We start from the raw sequence: 20355 nt of genomic DNA, 5'->3' as shown, positions 1-20355 counted from the left end.
GGCCTATCAAATCCTATTGATCATATGTCAATTAAACCCATTGTATAACCATCATCCTCATAATCACAGAAAACAAGAATGATTTGAGATCAATAAAAGTAAAATACTTTCTAAGACAAGAGAAGAATTTCACAAATATTGATTTTGGAATTTAAGAACAATTGCATTTAATAATTAAGAACACAATCAAAAAGTAGCAATTCTCATAGTTATACAATCAACATGCATAAATTGAAAATCTAGAAATTAAATACAATCAAACCATTGTGCTTGGAAAGGGTTACATCAATACCCCCACGAAGGGGTTTAGCCGCTCTAAGCACCAATGACTATTTTACTGAATTTTTGCTCTAAAAGCGGTGTGTCTTTTTACAATGTTTAGAACCCTATTTATAGGGCTTAGGAGAGTCCTAGAAACCCTAGAAACCCTGAGAAAACCGGAGAGCAGTCTCCCAGTCCAATTGGGAGACTGAAAACCAAATCCAAATCGGAGTAGGATTCGCCCAGAATTGCGTTCCTATCTTGACGGGCGATTTTGGCATTGCGGCGCTCCGAATTAGGAAAATACTGTTTCACAATAATTTGTAGAAATGTTAGTTAGCTTTCTAGTTCCACTTGAATCACCTCAATCGGATATTTGAGCTGAAAGTTATGGCTAAAATACCAAGACATATGCAGAATCCAAATTTGAATCCAATCCGATTTTGACTCCAATTTGAGAAATTCCGAATTAATCCCTTCCTTTATTTGATTAAACTTAACCATGATTGGTTAAGCTTAATCATATCTTCTAGGTCTTCTCAAAGTGTGCTTTTAAGCCCAAAATCAATGGAATTAATTGCATCTTGATTTATAATCTGAAAACACAAAAACAAAACAAAATCAAACAAATAACAATGCTAAGGAATTAACATATGCAAATTAAGGGGCTTGAATGTGCAACATTCGACGCTTATCAAGTAGTAATACTCACCTGATCAGTCTTGGTTTGGCATCTTTCTTGGTAAACAAATATCTCAATGCAGCATGATCAGTGAATACAATAACCTTAGAACCAATTAGGTATGACCTGAACTTCTCCAAAGCAAATATGACAGCTAATAATTTTTTCTCAATAGTAGAAAATTCAGCTGGGCATCATTTAATGTTCTAGAGGCATAATAAATGGCATGAGGTACCTTATTGATCCTTTGACCCAAAACGGCTCCCACGGCAAAGTCACTGGCGTCACACATGAGCTCAAAGGGTAAGCTCCAATCAGGTGCTCGCATAATTGGTGCAGAAGTGAGCAGCATTTTTAGTGTGTTGAAGGCCATCATGCATTCTTTGGTCCAGTCAAACTTGGCTTCCTTCCCAAGCAATGCACAGAGGGGTATAGAGATCTTGGAGAAATCCTTGATAAACCTTCTATAGAACCCGGCATGTCCAAGAAAACTCCTTACCCCCTTGACTGTCAGAGGTGGGGGAAGTTTGGAGATGATTTCTATCTTGGCCTTATCCACTTCTATGCCCTTGCTTGAAATAGCATGACCCAATACAATGCCTTGTTGAACCATGAAGTGGCATTTTTCCCAATTGAGCACTAGGTTGCATTCTTCATACCGCTTGAGAACGTTTTTCAAATGGTGTAGACATTCATCAAAACTAGACCCAAAAACACTAAAGTCATCCATAAAGACCTCAGTGGTTTTCTCTACCATGTCTGAAAAGATACTCACCATGCATCTCTGGAATGTAGCTGGGGCATTGCATAAACCAAATGGCATCCTTCTATAGGCGAATGTTCCAAAAGGACATGTGAAGGTGGTCTTCTCCTGATCCTTTGGTGCTATTGCAATCTAATTATAACCACTATATCCATCCAAAAAACAATAGTGGCTATGGCCAGCTAATCTCTCTAGCATTTGGTCAATGAACGGTAATGGAAAGTGGTCTTTTCTTGTTACCTTGTTCAGTCTTCTGTAATCGATGCATACCCTCCACCCAGTGGTTACTCTTGTTGGTATCACTTCATCATCTTCATTCTTCACCACTGTGATCCCACTTTTTTTTGGCACTACTTAAACTGGGCTGACCCATTTGCTGTCTGAGATGGGATAGATGATGCCCACATCCAGTAGTTTTAATACCTTTGCCTTGACTACCTCCTTCATGTGTGGGTTGAGTCTTCTTTGTGCATCCCTGGTTGGCTTTGCTTCGTCTTCAAGGAAGATTTGATGCATGCACTTAGCTGGACTTATTCCTTTGATGTCAGCAATGGTCCATCCCAAGGCGGTTTGATGTTCTCTCAGAATTTTCAACAACTTTTTTCTTCCCCACAACTCAGATTTGCAGCAATGATGACTGGTAGTGTCTTGTTTTCTCCCAAGTATGCATATTTTAAGTGCTCTGGTAATTGCTTCAAATCCGGCCTAGGTGCCTGTACAATAGAAGGAACAAGAGAGGTGTTAGTGGGCTCAAGAATTTCAAAGGGATGAGTATACTTGCCTGAGTATTTAGGAGGGGCCTCAAGGTGATGCACTGTTTCCATAACATCACTGGTGATCTCTTTCAGTTCCAACTCAATATCCTGCCTTGTGAGACTCTGGGAGAGGGTAGCCTCCAATGGATCTTTATGATGGTCCTGCAAAACTATCTCACTAACATTTTGGATTACACAAACATCAAAACATTCCAAATCTTCTTGAGGTACTTTCAATGCATTGAATATTTTGAATTCGATTGTCTCACCATTTACCTTCATACTCACAATACCCTTTTTCACCCTTATTGTAGTATCGGCAGTTCTCATAAAGGGTCTTCCTAAGATAATAGGTAACGGTGATGGCATAGGGGATTCTTCCACATCTAATACAATAAAATCAGCAGGTAAAATAAATGTTCCTACCTTTACCAACACATCCTCCAGTATACCTCTTGGTGGTTTGATGCTTCTGTCTGCCAATTGCAAGGTGATAGAGGTTGGTTGGAGCTCCCCCAATCCCAGCTTTTCATATACAGTGTAAGGCAGCAAATTCACCCCTGCTCCTAGATCCAGTAGCGCCTTCTCAAAGGAAGGGTCTCCTATCCTACAGGGAATGGTAAAGCTACCTGGATCTATTAGCTTTGGTGGTAATTTCCTTAACAAGACTGCACTTACCTCTTCTGTTATGGCCACTATCTCATACTCCTTAAACTTCCTTTTGTTAGTGCAATGGTCCTTTAAAAATTTGGCATATGAAGGAATTTGTTTAATTGCATCTAATAAAGCAATGTTGATTTCTACTTTCCTCAAAGTTTCAAAGATATGCCTGAGTTGCTCTTCTTTCTTTGGTTTGACTAGCCTTTGAGGAAAGGGTGGTGCATTTACCTTCTCCATTTTGTTTACCTTGAAAATTGATGGTCCTTCTGGAGTTTCTTGAGGTGGCTCTTCAGTTCCAATGACCTTGCCATTTCTGAGAACTATGACTGCTTTCAGCTGCTGATGTCCCCCTGGATTGGGAATTTCTCCCTGCTTTCTTTCACTCAGCTCCTTTGCCAATTGCCCCATTTGCACTTCTAGTTTTTGAATGGCTTAATCGGTCCTTGTATTGAATTGTTTTTTATCAACCGTTGATTGCTGTTGTGAAGTCACAAATTGTCGTAAAAGACTCTTCAGGTCCTCCTCTTCTGGGTCTTGGGCTGGTTGAACTTTTTGTTGGGAGTTGCTTTGTTGTCCTTGAGGATTCCGAATGTTCCTACTGGCACTCCATGAGGAATTGGGGTGGTTGTGCCACCCTGAATTATAAGTGTTGGAATAAGGATTGTTCTTGGGAGGATAAGTGTGCTGTCCCACATCATTGGCTTGCTCCTGATCTGCAGATAAATACAAAGGGCAGGTCTCAATAGTGTGGTCTAAATGAGAACATATGGCACATACCTGGGGTTGGGAGGCTGGCTGAATAGGAGAGATGTTTTGAGTGGTCATGGAGTTTACAAGCATATTTAATGTCTTCTTCTACAAGGCAGCTATTTGATTTTGCACTTCCCTGTTTTCTTCATACCTGCCTTTACTCCTTACACCTTGTCTCCCTTTGGATGGGAATTGTTGGGTGTGTTCACTCAACATCTCAAAAAGCTTTATGGCTTCCTCACTACTCTTTTCCATCAGCACACCTCCACAAGCTGTATCAACAACACCCTTGCTACAATCATCTAACCCACCCTTTATAAAAGATTTGTACCTGGTCATCTTGAGATATGTTGTGACTTGGACAGTTAAGGAGCATCGTATTGAAGTGATCCCATGCTTCAAAGAAAGGGTGTCCATCTTTTTGTTGGAACGATTGCAGCTCCCTTCTAAGTTGCCTTGTCCTTTGAGCTGGGAAAAACTTCTTCAAGAACTTGGGTGTCAATTCTTCCCAAGTATGAATGGACTTTGCAGGCAAGGAATTGTACCATAGTTTGGCATTATCTTTCAAGGAAAAAGGAAAGAGAACTAACCTGAGTCTTTCTTGAGTTAGGCCTTGAACATTCCGCAACTTGCATAAGTCAAAGAATTCTTTAAGATGCAAGTTGGGATCCTCAGTAGCTGTGTCTCTGAAGTGGGTCAATGCATTGAGGATTTGAGGAGAGATATAATAACTGCCCTCCACCTCTGGTTGATATGCTATGCATGAGGGTTGATGGAGGTTTGTTGGCACGTATGCTTGCTTCATTGGTCTCCTCACTCGCGGTGGATTTGCTTCTAGGGGCCTTGGTCCAATTGGATTTTCTGGCACGTCTTCCATTTCAACTTCTTCTTCTCCTTCTTTGTCTCTAGGTCATTGTCGAATTGTCCGCTCAATTTCAGGATCGAGGGGAAAAACGGTTGAGGCTTGAGATCGACGACCTTGCATGAACTTGGCAGCTTCAGCACTGCCTGGTCCGGATGCTCTCTGGAACTGCGCTCGATCGCAGGTTGTTGCGTTCGATCGCAATGCGCTCAATCGCACTTGTCCGACGATTGATCGCATTCACAGAATGCCACTCCGCACCCTATAACAGAAAACAGAAAAGTGAAGGGAAACAAAAAATTATTTTTGAATTATTTTTTTTTTCTGCTAATACTATATTAAAAATTGAAAATTAAACTATCAAAACTAAAGGAAGATAAATTTAAACAAAATTCGCCGCAATCCCCGGCAATGGCGCCAAAAACTTATTGTGCAAAAATATACCTAAATTAATAGGTAAATAATTTTACGTTTTACCTGTAAGTGCACAAGGTCAACATGGTAGTATAGGGTGCAAGTACAGGATCATTCCCACGATGATTACTGAATTTATGTTTAAAAATACATTCCTTAATAAAAAACAAAATAAAGATTGATTGTTGATGTGATGATAACAAAGGGTAGGGCTTTGATATCCACCACTAATTATGTTAAACTAGCATATCAATATGCCAATGCTTTGATCAAGTTATGCATATTTAATGTTTGCCAACCTAAGGGTTAAACCCTAACTCCTTAAGCTATTGATTTCCTTAAGCAACGAGTTAGGCATGGGTACATACTCTAACTCTTTTCTTTCCTAAAGGATTTAGCATGGTATATACTAAGTTGTTCTTTAGAAAAGCATATGTTCTATGGAAATCGACAAACACACAGGGCCTAGGGCATGTATACTCCCGGTTCCCCATGTTGATTAACCCAAGAATCGCGGTGTGGATTCTTTTGTTACTTAAGTTAAACCCAGGACTCGGCCATCGAAATTGATCTAACTAACAAGTCCATACCACATGCACATGTTGATCAGGCATACACATATAAGGAATTCATGCAAGCAGGTATTAATCAAGTTAAATAGCACAACATGATCATCACAAGGCTCCAATATTGAAATATTAATTTAACATAACTAGGACTTCAATCTAGCCCTACTAAATAAATTAGCTACACATAGATTCGATGTTAAATATCTTCATAAAAGAAAAGAAAAGAAAAGAAAGAATAAACTCGAGACTTGACTTGAGAGCTCCTATACTTCTCCCTTCTCCCAGCCTTCCTATTCTAAAGGTTTAGGAGTCTATTTATAGGCTTTAGAAGTCCTTGGAAAAGTAGTAAACCCTAGGGTTTTCGCAGGGTTTCAGTCCTATTACAATTTGGAGTTTGAAAAACCCTAATATAGAAATAAGGACATTGTAGCTGCCACTTGGAATGCCTCCTATGCATGGGTGCGCTCGATTGCAGCCCGTGTGCGCTCGATCGCAGGTCTGCGATCGATCCTTCTTTTGCCTGCGCTCGATCGCTCCTGGCTTGGCTCATGCAGCATCTCCTCTGGTATTGCGCTCGATCACAGGTACCCTGTGATTGATCGCAGTACCAGGGAGCTCCAATTTTCCCATATTCTCTTTTTGAGCCTAAATCACCTAGTTGTACTTCACTTTCTTCCAAAAGCCTGTAAAAACATCAAAAACACAAAAAGGAAGTAAAATGACCTAATTAACCAAAACCAAAGGATTAAAACATGTAAGATAAGGGTTGAAAATATGAATATTTTAGCGCTTATCATAAATCAGTGAATTCAGCAAATGCTCACCAAGTTGAAGGATGTTCATTATGTGTTAGCTCTATGCTTTTGGCCCAAAATTGCCCGTCTTTGCCAAACCATACAAGAGCTTAAGAATTCCACTATGGTCAATAGCCAAACCATACAAGAGCTTAAGAATTCCACTATGGACAATAGCCAAACCATACAAGTGCTTAAAAATTCCACGATGGAGATGAAAGGTCTCACTCAGGTCAACACTCACGCTATAGCGAAGTTGGAAGGGAAAATTGGTTAGCTAGCAAATCACTTGGGGGAGAGAGAAAGAGGGAAGTTCCCTAGTCAACTTGTGCCCAACCTGAAAGGGCAATTTGTTGTTGGAAGTTCCTTTGCCCCTACTCATGCACAGGAGCATGTGCAAGCCATTGTAACGTTGAGGTTAGGGAAACAAGTGGACTGTTGAGAGTTTTAAATATACTCGCAAGCGCACGAGTTGTTTGCAATATAGTGTGTGCAAGTGTGAGGTCAAACCCGCAAGGAATTGCGTCGTGAAAAATAGATTTCTATCTAATCTAATCTTTTTTTAACCTAGTTCCAAATTGTGTGATTTTCGTACAAAAATATAAACTAAATTAAAACTGATTGTAAATCAAATGAATAAAGATACTACAGTTTTTAGAATTCACCGCACCAAATCAAAACTTTACATACCCGTATTTTGTTCATACAACCGACAAACAATAAAGCCCAAAAAATGCATATTAAAACATTCGATGAATCCAAACAATTGACAAATCACAAAGAATACCCAATTGAAATCAAATCATTCAATGTATCTGTTTGATAAACAAATCACAATGGATATCCGATTTCAATCGAATGATTTGATGTATCCATGGGATGAAACACATCGAATATCCAATATATCTCAAATATCAATCAAAACATTCAATTAAAAGATATTAATCTAATAACTGAATTGGAATAAAACAACAATTTCATTTATAGTTGAAATTATATGAACAAAATAACAAGAATGTATCCGTAAATCAAAGGCGAGGCGTCATCTTCAACCTTAATTGAAGGATTTAGCCTCTCATGACTAAAAACAACACTCTAAATTCAATTGAAAACATCTAAAAGAATAAAACCGCAGTTTCCTCTTAACAACCTGCAAAACGCTGAGACACAAAAAACTAACAAAAACATTAGAATATAATACAACCAAAGGTTTAGCAAATGCAAATTAAGGGACCCAAATATGCAATATTTGGCACTCATCAAATACCCCCAAACTTACATTTTGCTAGTCCGTAGCAAAACAAAATGAAAAACAAACTCAAAGCATGAAACATAAGTCCACTGTTGTGGGATAGACGATTGCATTTAGCATATTCAACAAGCATTTTAAACCCCCTAGGCATCCCTAGAGGACAAGTGCGATCTCGTGAGGGTTTAACATCAATGGTACCCACAAACATTTTTAGCACTATGTTATTGAAAAATATGAACTCCCACACAAAAACATGGTTTTTACATCATAAGCAGGTTTAACAAACTAAACACCACAATCACATCATCAGGACATTCACAATCACTTCACTCATAGATGGAAATTTGAGACAACACATGCTTCAATAAGTGCAAAGTGAGATTAACATAAAGTCATGAGGTTTCAAATTTTCTCAAAGTTTGGTGTACCTCAAAATTCATAGGAATTCACTCAGATGAAAACAACCAAGGCTTAAGTCAAGATATGCAATTTTTTTGTGTAGGGTTTGCAATGCTCGGCTCCCTTAAGCTTTCTAATTGACCTAGGTAACGAGTGTGGGGCCAGTGACTCTCAAACCGGATGGTCTTAGGGCACTAAATGTAGAAACATCCCTAAGGGCTTAATTACTCAAGTCAAAAAGGCTACAAAGCTAAACTAGCCATACAATCAACCAAATTGAATTTCCCATCTTTTTACGCAAACACTCAATACTTAGTGAGGCAAGAAGTAACAAAAGAAATCCACACCGGGTTCTTAGGTTAATCAACATGGAGAACTGGAAGTATACACCTATGCCCTAGGCTTCATGCGTTTGTCGATTTTCACAGATTTATGCATTCTTAAAGAACAACTTAGTATACACCCTTGCTAAATCCTTTAACAAGGAAAAGAGTTAGAGTATACACCCATGCCTAGCTCGTTGCTTTGGGAAATCTATAGCTTAAGGAGTATACACCCATACTAATAGGTTGGCAAACATTAAATATACCGGTATGATTGGAGCATTCGCATATTATTATCTTAATTAGTCTGATTAGTGGTAGATATCATAACCCTAATCCTTTTTAGTTTTAATTTATCTTTTATTTTATTTCTTTATTTTAAATTCAATCGTGACAATTGAATTTTATCTGTTTAATTAAATAGGAAATTACTTCTAAACATAATTTACCAATCCTTGTGAGACTGATCTCGTATTTGCATACTATACTATCGTTTGATCTTGTGCACTTGTGAGTAAAACGTACAATTATTTGCCTATTAATTTAGGTAGATATTTGCACAACAAGTTTTTGGCGCCGTTGCTGGGGATTGAGTTAAATTTTGTTTAGAATTATTTTCGTTTAGTTTGGTTATTTTAATTTTTAATTTTAATTATGTTTTTATCAAAGCTCAAACATATATTTTTTTTGTTTTCTACTTACTTCTCTATTTCTATTCTATTTCAACTCTGCGGCATCCTACATTATGTTACTGCAATCGAGCGGAGACCAAGTGTGATCGAGCGCAGTTCCAGAGGACATTTGAACAACAGTATTGAAGTTGCTGTGACTGCATGGGCAAATCTTCTTATGCAAGGTCATCGATCTCAAGCCTCAACCATCTTTCCACTTGATCCAGAAACTGAGCGGACCATTTGATAAGGGTATAGAGAAAACTTCAATACAGAAGAAGAAGAAGAAGTTGAGGAAACAATGGAAGAGTTGCTAGAAAACCCGCTACCAGTGCGGAGGCTCATGAAACAATCTTTCATCCCGAAAAACCTCAACCAGCCATCCTGCATAGCCTAGCAACCGGAGGTGGAAGGCAATTACTATATATCCCTGCAAATACTCAATGCCTTGACTCACTTCAGAGGCACAACTACTGAGGATCCAAACTTGTACCTCAGGGAGTTCTTTGATCTCTGCAAGCTTCAGTATGTTCAAGGCCTAACTCCAGAGAGACTCAGGTTAGTCTTATTCCCTTTTTCCTTAGAAAGACAATGCTAAGTTGTGGTATAATTCCTTGCCTATAGAATCAATTCATACTTGGGAAGAGTTGTCTAGTAAGTTCCTAAAGAAGTTCTTCCCAGCTCAAAAGACAAGGCAGCTTCGAAGGGAGCTTCAATCATTCCAACAAAGAGACCAAGATCTTTTCTTTGAAGTGTGGGACCACTTCAATATGCTGCTTCTCAAATGCCCACATCACAATATGCCTCAAGATGATCAGTTACAAGCTTTTTATGAAGGTTTAAATGATATTAACTAGGGTATTGTTGATTCAGCTTGTGGAGGTGTGTTGATGGAAAAGAGCAGTGAGGAAGCCATAGAGCTCTTTGAGACATTGAGTGAACACTCCCAACAATTCTCGTCTAAAGGGAGGCAAGGAGTAAAAGCAAGGACATGTATGAAGTGAACCTAAGTGGTGGACCTCCAAATCAGATGGTTGTTGTGGAAAGAAAGCTAGATATGATTGTCAAATCCATGACTGCTCAAAACAGCTCACCTAGTCAACAAGTCGTGCAACTCTAGGTATGTGCTTTATGTTCTCACTTTGATCACACTACTGAGACTTGCCACTTTTATTCATCTATAGATCCAGAGCAAGTAAATTATGTGGGACAGAACAATTATCCTCACAAGAATAATCCCTACTCTAACACCTACAATTTAGGGTGGCAAAACCACCCCAATTTCTCATGGAGTTACAATCAAAATGCTCTGAACCATCAAGGGCAGCAGAGGAACTAGCAACAAGCAAAATCAAAGTAGGAATGACCTGGAGAGTATGATACGCACCTTGGCAACTACGTAATGGGAATTCATGAATGATCAAAGACAAATCAATGCAAAAACCGATCAAGCGATGCAAAGAATCGAGTAAGCTATGCAAAGACCGGAAGTACAAATGGGGCAAATGGCTAAAGAGTTGAGAGAAAGAAAACAGGGTGGATTTCCATACCAAACAATACCCAATCCAGGAGCATCTTCTTCGGGATAGAAATAAGAGAATAAGAGGAGAACAATAGATTGGCTGAAAACGTTAAACTTAGCGCTTATGGGAGGCACCCCATAGTTTATCCTGTTATTTTTCTATTAGTTTTTCAATTTATTTTTATGTTTATCTTTAGTTTTGTTTTTGATTCATTTTTATTTGTTTTGAGTGTTTTGTTTTGTAAGGACAAGTGTGCTTCAATTCAAGTTTGGGGGTGTGCTATGAGCAACGATATTCCAAACTGTTTCGTCCATATCCTGAGTAAATTCTTTCCATGTTATAGACACATTGGGGACAATGTGTAATTTAAGTTTGGGGGTATGGGACACACTTTACACACAATTTGTCCTAGTTTGATTTTGTTTTCAATTTTGTTGTTTGTTAAAAAAAAAAAAAAAAAAAAAATTTATGCATGTTCATGTTGTCTTCAAATTTTGGTTGATTTGAAGAATTGTGATTTGATTTCATTGGTGAGCTTAAAATTTTGAACCCATGATTTGATAATTGAATTTTTTAGTTTGGTTACTTGCTTAAGACAGTTGAGAATTCACATGTTTGATCTGATCTTTTTTTTTTTTTTGACATGTCCACACAAGAGGGGGGAGGGGGATTCGAACTAGTGACCTCCACTTCATTAAGTGTGGTCCCAGCCGATTGAACTACCTCTTGGGGACGTTTGATCTGATCTTACACAAGCACATTAGCACATAATTTGTGGGGTATGACATGAAAGTTTGATGTGTGTGTTACTATGTCTTGGGTGAAACTGGATGATCTATTAGATGGACACTTTGGCATATATATATATATATATATATATATATATATATATATATATATATATATATATATGTAATAATAATAATAAAAAAAAAAAAGATCATTGATAAGCTTTTCACTAAGTAACTGGACCTCTTGCCTCAAAGCATTGAGTGTTAACGTCAAACGGCGAAGAATTTTGATTTGGTTAAAGTCATGGTTAGTTGGTTTCGTAGCCTTTTTGACTCGAGTTAGTAAGTCCTTAGGGGTGTTTTACACCTAATGCCCTAAAACCATCTAGATTGGGAGTCATTGGCCTAAGACTCGCTACATGGGTCAATTAGAAAGCTTAAGGGAACCAAACATTGCACAGTCTGATGAAAAAAAAAAAAAAAGTTATGCCATAATTATTCATTCTAATGGGGATTTTAGTGAAACATTGAGATATTGAGACATTGCACATTGGAAATAGTTGAATAGCTTCATATTTGTGTGCTAGTCCACTTTACACTGATTTGAACTTGTGATACCTTAGCTTGTCTTTTGTAAGTAATTTGACTTTAAAATTCCAATTCATTGTGAAGATGGAATTTAACCTTTTAAGCTTGCTAATGAATGAAAATCATGGTTTTGAGTGATACCTTAATTTTTGAATAACATGAACTCTTGCATGATGTTTGTGGGTAATATTCCTGTAAAACCTTCACGAGACTTCATTCGTCCTCTAGCGAATTCCTAGGGGTTTAAAAGGCTTGTTGCATATGAAAAATGCAATCATACATCCCACGAAAGATGGATTTATCTTTATATTTTTTGTTTTTCCATTTAGTTTTTAGTTTCGTATTGCTAAGGGACTAGCAATATGTAAGTTTGGGGGTGTGTTAAGTGCCAAAATATTCATATTTTAGCCCTTAACTTATATTTGTTTTCTGGAAGTAGCCTTCAAATTCTCCTCTCTGAAGTTGTGTCTTCAATGGTGAGTCTTAGAGGTCTATTTATAGGGCTTAGGAGAGTCCTAGAAGCCCTAGGAATCCAAGAAAAATCGTAGACTTAAGTCCTAGTTCAACTAGGACTTGGGAAGTGTTTGAAATTTCTCCAGAGCCCAAGTGCGCTCAATCGCAGGAGCTGTGCACTCGACCGCACTCCTGCGATCGATCCTAGGCAATGTGCGCTTGATTGCACAGATTCATGGCTCAAGTCTAGACTTTTCATTTCCAGAATTTCCCAAAATTGCCCTTTAAGCTTAAATTTTCCAGAATGCTTCATTTTCCTCAAAAACCTATAAAAAGACATAAAACACAAAAAGGAAATAAAATTGCACAAATTAACAAAACTAAGAGATTAACAAATATAAATTAAGGAGCTAAAATATGAATAATTTAGCACATAACTCACCCCCCCAAACTTACATATTGTTAGTCCCTTAGCAATATGAAACTAAAAACAAAATGAAAAACAGAAAACAAAAAGATAAATCCATCTTTCGTGGGACGTATGATTGTATTTAGCGTATGCAACAAGCCTTTTAAACCCCTAGGCATTCCCTAGAGGACAAGTAAAGTCTCGTGAGGGTTTTTCAGGAATGTTACCCACAAACATTATGCAAAGTTTATGTTATCCAAAAATTTAAAGTAGGCTTCATAGCATGCGCCTATATATAGAGTAGGTTGTCTGATGATTAGAATGGTAACAAGGCGAGGAAAATGGGATTCAAGAGCAATTGATGGGCGAATTAATGATCTTGTCTCTTGGCAGTTATAGTTAATGTGTAATCGCTTCGCTAATCAATGTGTATCCGAGGATAACGTGAAACTGCCAAGATAATTAGTGAGTATCCAAGGATGATGCATAACCGCTCAGATAATGAATGCGTGTCCCATGAATGGTGTGTAACCGTCTAGATAATTAATGCGCATCCGTTGATTATTCCATAATTGTTTCTTGTAAATGATACGAATAAATGATCCCGACTATACTGGCTCAATAGAAAACTAGTCTCGGATTGTCAGTTTGCTTCTTTCGCTTACACTGTTTGTAGGCTATAAGTCTTGGGAGCATGCTGTCCCGGGCCAATCATAAGGAGTTGGTGATATTGGCTCTCATTTAACGTATTGGGCCTTTGAATATGTGGGCCTAGACCTTTGTTGTTGATCCGTGGCTCGGGCCCTTGGCCTTGACCCAAGCCCATGGGTCGAAGCTCAAAATGTATGTAACACCAAGGATTAATGGACAATAATCAATAACTTTTGAAGTTTGATTATTGATCTATTAAACATCAGGAAAAGATGGATATAGTTATGATTCCTAAATAGTTAGGAAAAGTTGTTTCATATGAAACAAAGTGGTAGGGTATTAGAGTCGTAAAGGAATTGCAACTCTTAAAAAAACCCATAAATTTTTAAAATATCAAATGAGAGATTGTTTACTGAATCAAGCAGTCTCCATCATAAATCTAAGTCCAATTAATCCTCTAACCATGCTACATAAGCCTAGTTAATTATTTGGGTCACTACAGTTCTAGAGTTGCAGATCGAATGTTTGGTGGTCCTCTCCTTTGAATATTCGATGGTCCATCATTAAATTTTCAGTCAGAATCAATAGTCCAAAAATTCTTCATCCAATGAACCAGGTAAACTTGCTAACCCTCCGACTAAGCTTAAAACAATCTAGTAATTACTCAGGGCATTACAGGTTCGAACTTTCGGCCACGACATCAAACGTTTGGACAGAGAGGGTCGAACGTGTGGTGCTAAGTAGAAAACCCATTTTGAAACAAAAAGCCACTAAACCACTGCAAGTCCTAAAGTTTAACATGATCCTTTTTAGAGTCCAAACTCAAAATAACATATCCATGTAGAAAAAACTACGTTTAACATCATCAAAACGTTAACCCATACTTTGAAGCAAACCACCAAAGAAACTCTTCTCCTTCTTCAAAACTCTCATACACACGCGCACACACAGGGGTTGCACCGAGCAAAAGGTGTAGAATAAGTGCATGAGGGTTGAAGGGGGGGTATTTATAGGCTAGGAAAAGCTGAGGATGCTGCTTTTTAAGGTTTGCAAAGAGTCAAATGTGTGGTGTATTACTCAATGATTCTAGGGTTACAAGTCAAACGTTTGGGTGGTCCCTGCATCAATGTTCTTCACTAGGGTTTTGGATCAAAAGTTTGGTGTACTAGGCTTTGAATGTTCGGTTTGAATCAAAAATCAAAATTCGTATTCCCAATGAACTCTAATGAACTTGGTTGACCTGTTAACCCCTCCACTTATGTCAAACACAATCTAGTAATTATGTAGGGTACTACAGTGGCTAACGACGGTGGGATGGGCTTGGTGGTGGCGGACCACCCTAAGAGCTTCAGTTGAAGTGTCAGCCACCCTTGGGGAAGACAACAAAAACAAATGATTATTATTTTTTTTTTTTTTTTATGTTTGAAGTACCAAGGAAGAAAAAAAAAAAAGAATGGGTTTTTGGGATATATTTTTCGGGAAGAAAATATATTTTTGCTCCTCGAACTATCATCTATTTGACAATTACAACTCCAAATTTTTAAAAAAGTGACATTGATGCCCCACATGCTATCATTGCGTGTCAAATTAGACATTTTTTTTTGCATTTTTCCCTCCAAAATGCCCTTGAAGTTATTAAAAAATAGATAAAAATAAACACTTAATTTTATTGTTTATGCTGATGTAGCATCCTCCCAATAAAAGGCACAAAGGAGTTGATTTGTGCAAAGTCTTTTTTTTCTTTTAGTTGATTTTCTTTTCATTCTTTTTCACATTATGCCGTTCTTTCAAGAGATTATAAACAATGTAATTTCTTGCATTAATGTGACATTTAAATTCAAGATTAGTGATTAATTATTATTTTATAATTAAGTATAAAATACAAAAATTAAAACAAAATAATACTTAATTTTATAGAAACTAGACCGAGCACTAGCAAGAAAATAATACTCGCTTGTGACAGCTTGTTTTATATCTACTATGTCAGCTTGGTGACTAGGCATTGCTTGCTACGCTAGAAAGCATTTAAGTCTCCCCTTGACTTTTTCTTAACTTCTATTCTTTCATTGGTAGGAAAAAGATTTTAATTGGAACATTCTATATTTCTGTGGTAGTCATCCTTAATCAATTTTTACGTTGCCTTGTGCCAAAAAAAAAATTTTATGTTGACGAAACGTGTGAAAATGATGCCTTTTTTAAAACTAGAGCCGACTAAGTAAATACCCATAGCAAAGATTAGGTGGTAGAGTGAATGACCATTAATTATATAATGGATTTGGCTTAGGTGCGATAGTGGAAAGTAGCCCAAAACGACCCAATTTGGGTCAATAAACAATTAATATTTTTAAAGAAAAAGAAAAATAAAAATAAAAATATTAAAAAACTTAAAATATTAAAAAAATTAATAAAAGAAAAAGAAAAATTAAAACAATCGCCGATCATATGTTAGGAATCGATTGCAGCGAGAAGCCTCTCTTGGCCAAGAAGCAAGAGTTCCGGTGCGGGAGTAAGAATCTTATCCAATCTGTCTATTAGTGGAATCCCCAAAAATAAATATGAATCTCATGTAAATGAAGGGAAATTTTATGGCTTAAAAGCTCCTTTAAGCCACTCTTCTAATTCCTCTCGGGTTATTTCTGATCGGATCTTGCCAGGGGTTGGTGCATTGATGACGAGAATACGTTGTTTGATAGAAGTTAAAGAATCTGCTGTTTGAAAGGTAACTTGATCTAGATGCGGAGTCTCGTTTGCACTTTATGGTACAACTTTTTTCCTTTAAATAAGAGGAGGTGGTCAAGACCTTAGGCAGCTCGACGCATCTAGTTTTGGTCTTGCTAACGGGCGACAAAAGGATGTTGGGTGGAGCCACCCCTTGGCCAAACTGGGGCGGTCTGCCCTGGACCACCCCAGTTTGGCCACCACCCCCAAAAAGCCAAAATTAAAAAAAAAAATTAAAAAGTTTGGGTTTTGGGGGTGGTCCGGCTACCTCCAAAACCCAAACTTTTTTTTTCAAGGTTTTTCATTTTTTTTTTTATTTTGGCATTTTGGCTAGACCGCCCCCTTGCCATGGGGGCTGGTTGAACCACCCCCATACCGGAGCTACCCCTTTAATTTTTCTTTTTCTTTTTCTTTTATTTTTTATTTTTTTTTAATATTTTAAGTTATTTAATATTTTTCTTTTTCTTTTTCTTTTTCTTTAAAATATTAATTGTTTATTGCCCATAAAGACCCAAAATTGGGTCGTTACGGCACCTAAGCCAAATCCATAATTTATTTTTTAAGTAATTAATTAATGAAATGAGAGGGGTAAAAAAGGAAATGAGGGAGTTCATATATAACGATGACTTGTTTTTTTTTTTTGGACATGTCCGCACAAGAGGGGGGAGGGAGATTCGAACTAGTGACCTTCACTTCATTAAGTGTGGTCCCAGCCGATTGAGCTACCTCTTAGGAACATAACGATGACTTGTTGAATTGGTATGATAAGCGATGAAGACTTCCAAATTAATCACATTAAAAGTCAAGGATTTAAAACTTTCAGAATACTACTAGTTACACCAAAATATGAAGAGTATAGGAGATGCCTTTCATTATGGATGGTGATGGAAACTATTGAAGCCCTTGAAAAGGTTAAAAAGCAAAAATAGTTATTTTTTTCACTGAAAAAACCACTAAACCCACCGTCTTAGTTGGTTTTGAAAACACTAATATTGAGGGCTCAAAAGTGGGTGGTGGGCATTGTTAGAATGAATGAAAAATATCTATGAGATTGATTTAAATTAAAAATACGATGTTTTCATCTCTATTCTGTTTTTACATTTATCACAAGTCATAACATTTTTTTTTTTCTGAAAGAAAAAAAAAAAAAGTTAAATGCCTTTCCAGTACCTGTGGTTTGCACCAAAATCAAATAGTCACTTGAGTTTTCAAAAATATTACAAATGGTACCTATGGTAGGCAAATAAACCTACCACGTCACGTGTAAGGGTGACGTGGCACTCCATTAAAAAGCTAACAGAATCTTGAAGGAGGTACGAAGAGGGTTTATTTGTTTACCATAGGTACCATTTGTGATATTTTTGAAAACCCAAGTACCTATTTGATTCTGGTGCAAACCACATGTACTGAAAAAGTATTTAACTAAAAAAAAATTAAAAATTAATAGGGAAACTACCTTTTGCCTCCATCAATTACAACGTATTTTCACTTTGCCCCAATGAACTACCAACTGTGACATCCGATCCCCATGAACTACCATTTTGTGCCCCAAAACCCCACATTTTGTCAGTCAAAAGCGTTAACTCAGACGGTCAAAGCGACAATTCGTTGTACTTCATGAGGGCAAAGTAACAATACGTTGTAGTTTATGGAGGCAAAATGACAATAAATTATAGTTTATAAGGGCAAAGTGACCGTTAGACCGTCTGAGTTAACGCATTTGACTAACGCAATGAGCATTTGACTGACGGAATGAGAGTTTTGGGCAGAAAATGGTAATTAATGGGGTCGAGTGTCACAGTTGATAGTTCATTGAAGGAAAATGCCAAAGCGTTATAGGTCATAGGGGCAAAAGGTAGTTTCCTCAAAATTAATACCCTTCAAAACAGGTTAACAAATGAAACCACTTTGAATTTCTTTGAAAAAAAAACATATTCCACCTTTATGAATTTTATTTCACACTCGTAAATTCCTTAATTGGAGATGGGGAATATCCCAAATTGCGCCAAAAAGGGTGGCTAAGGAAGGGGGTCAGTCTTAGAAATTTCTTCCCATGTGGGCTTTGAGTAAAACCTTGCAATCTCATTCCATTTTGTTGGCACATGAAGTCGTTACATTTGAAAACCTTGTTTTTTAGGTTACGTGCACATACAAATCAATTTGACAATTTAAAACAACCCTAGGTGAAAAGAAAATGATTGATAGATTAAGTACAAATGGAGAATTCAAGAGCAACTAAAATTCAAAGAATTAGGATACACTATTACAACAACAAAAACATAATTATTCATCAAATTAATATATCATCTTAATTCATCAACATATATATCTGGGAATGCATCACTCTACCACACTAAAACCTTATTTATCATCCATCATCTATATGCTCTACCTCGTCTTTCGTTAAATCCCATCAATCTTGTTTATTTATTTTATATATAAAAATAAAAAATAAAAAAAAATGTAAAAATTCAAGTATAGGTATTTTTGCAAATTTCGTTGAATCCTAACTTTCAATTAGATGATATTTTGAGATTTTGATAGGATTTAACAAAAAATTTTAAAGGAAGAAGATGAGACATTACAAAAAATTAAAAGTTCTATACCTTAAATTGAGATTTTTTGAACATTAGATATAATGTCAAAAGGCTTGAAAGTTTAAGAAAGTTTTCATAAAATTTAACAATCTAATAAGGGCAGGAATGGAACCATCTGGTATTAGAAATAAACATTAATTATGCAGTCATTTAAACTATTTATCATCAAATCTCAAAAAAAAAGAAAAAAAGAAAAAAAGGTTCTTATTGTATTGTCTGAATTAATAATTATATTATATATTACAGTAGAGGTGCCTAGTTAGCAAAAGTAGCCGAAATAAGTTGTAAAAACTTATCAAAATTAAGCACACCAACATAATAATTAGCCATTCATCCCACACCAGATTTCAAGGTTGCTCGGAATAAAGCTCTCCAACGCCAATATCTGATCACTGAAATCTCCAAAAATCTGAGCTCCTTCTAGCGCCATCGGCGGATCATACAGCCACCCATCAACCGTGTCAATTACTATGAACTCATCAGCCCCTGACTCGGGCGAGTCAAAACGCCCTTCTATATTGGGCAACTCCACGATCTGACCCAGCTCCTCGGATTCCGATTCCTGCGAATGAAACTCGACTGGGGCCATGGCTGCCGCTTTAGCCGCAGCAGCCTGAATGTGAGGTGGGGTTGCCGATAGTGGTCGAGGAAGCAGAGGAGCGAGGTCAGGAAAGTTGAGCACCGCCGAGTCACCTTTGATGCTCAGCGCAGCGACGTCGTGCGCTCGTGCAGCCATTTCTGGGGTGGAAAATGTGCCAAGCCAGATGCGGGATTTCTTGCGGGGCTCGCGGATTTCGGACACCCACTTGCCCCAGCTGCGCATTCGGACGCCCCGGTACACCGGGTGCTTGCTACACTCTCTGGGTCTCTTGCCAGATCTCCGCTCCGGGGATTTAGAAGCCGAGTTGGACGAAAAGGGTGAAGATGTGAACTCTGAAATATTGTTTGCTTCCGCCATTAATGTTGCTGCTGAGAAGGAAGGTGATCATGAGAGGGGGTTTTGTAGGGAAGGGCAGGGTCGCACCACAATGCTTAGTGGAGACGCTCCCATAGATTGACCTTCAAACCAACTGGCAATTGACAACAAATTGTTTCTTCTCTATATCCATCCATCCATCCATCCATCCATACACCTACAGAGAGACGTTGGAAACTGGAGGCGGTGTGTGGGGTCCACGGAAGAAGGGTTCATCGCGGGCGGAGTGGGTCCGACGTGCTCTTATCTGTTGTACCAGAAACGTTCAATAAAATAGTTTTCTCCTTCAACCTTTGTGACGCCACGTTTCTCTTCTTTTGTCCGTTAAGAGCCAACTTCCTTTTGTCCGTTATTTTGTTTCAAAAATTCAAACCCGTGTGCCATTCCTATTCAACATCAATTATTATTTTGCTATTTGGTTGTATTCCCTAAAAAATTAGGTATTTTCTCACATCCCTACATTATCCACCATCACCCCCAAAGCTTATGTGTTGTAATCGCTTTCTGCGTTCGGTACATAAAAATTAGTTTTTTTGGTTTGAGGACCATGCAAC

The 20355-nt window shown here is 37.6% G+C and overlaps 1 protein-coding gene across 1 annotated transcript; it reads right to left on the bottom strand.

Annotated features, from left to right (window-relative positions):
* Window positions 1-19045: 19045 nt before the first annotated feature.
* LOC132187796 (dehydration-responsive element-binding protein 3) lies at window positions 19046-20127 on the bottom strand. Its single transcript, XM_059602235.2, has one exon. It carries the CDS (start codon window positions 19781-19783, stop codon window positions 19148-19150), a length of 636 nt encoding a protein of 211 aa, XP_059458218.2. The 5' UTR covers window positions 19784-20127; the 3' UTR covers window positions 19046-19147.
* Window positions 20128-20355: the final 228 nt, after the last annotated feature.

The sequence above is a fragment of the Corylus avellana genome, chromosome 6 (genome assembly GCF_965113065.1).
Source record: "Corylus avellana chromosome 6, dhCorAvel1.hap1.2, whole genome shotgun sequence".
Classification (NCBI taxonomy): domain Eukaryota; kingdom Viridiplantae; phylum Streptophyta; class Magnoliopsida; order Fagales; family Betulaceae; genus Corylus; species Corylus avellana.
The sequence above is the reverse complement of the archived record's forward strand: the minus strand, read 5'-3'. Positions and strand labels throughout refer to the sequence as shown.

What these genes read in the sequence shown, in the direction of transcription:
- LOC132187796 (XM_059602235.2), bottom strand. Translation starts at nt 19,783, where the DNA reads ATGGCGGAAGCAAACAATATTTCAGAGTTCACATCTTCACCCTTTTCG.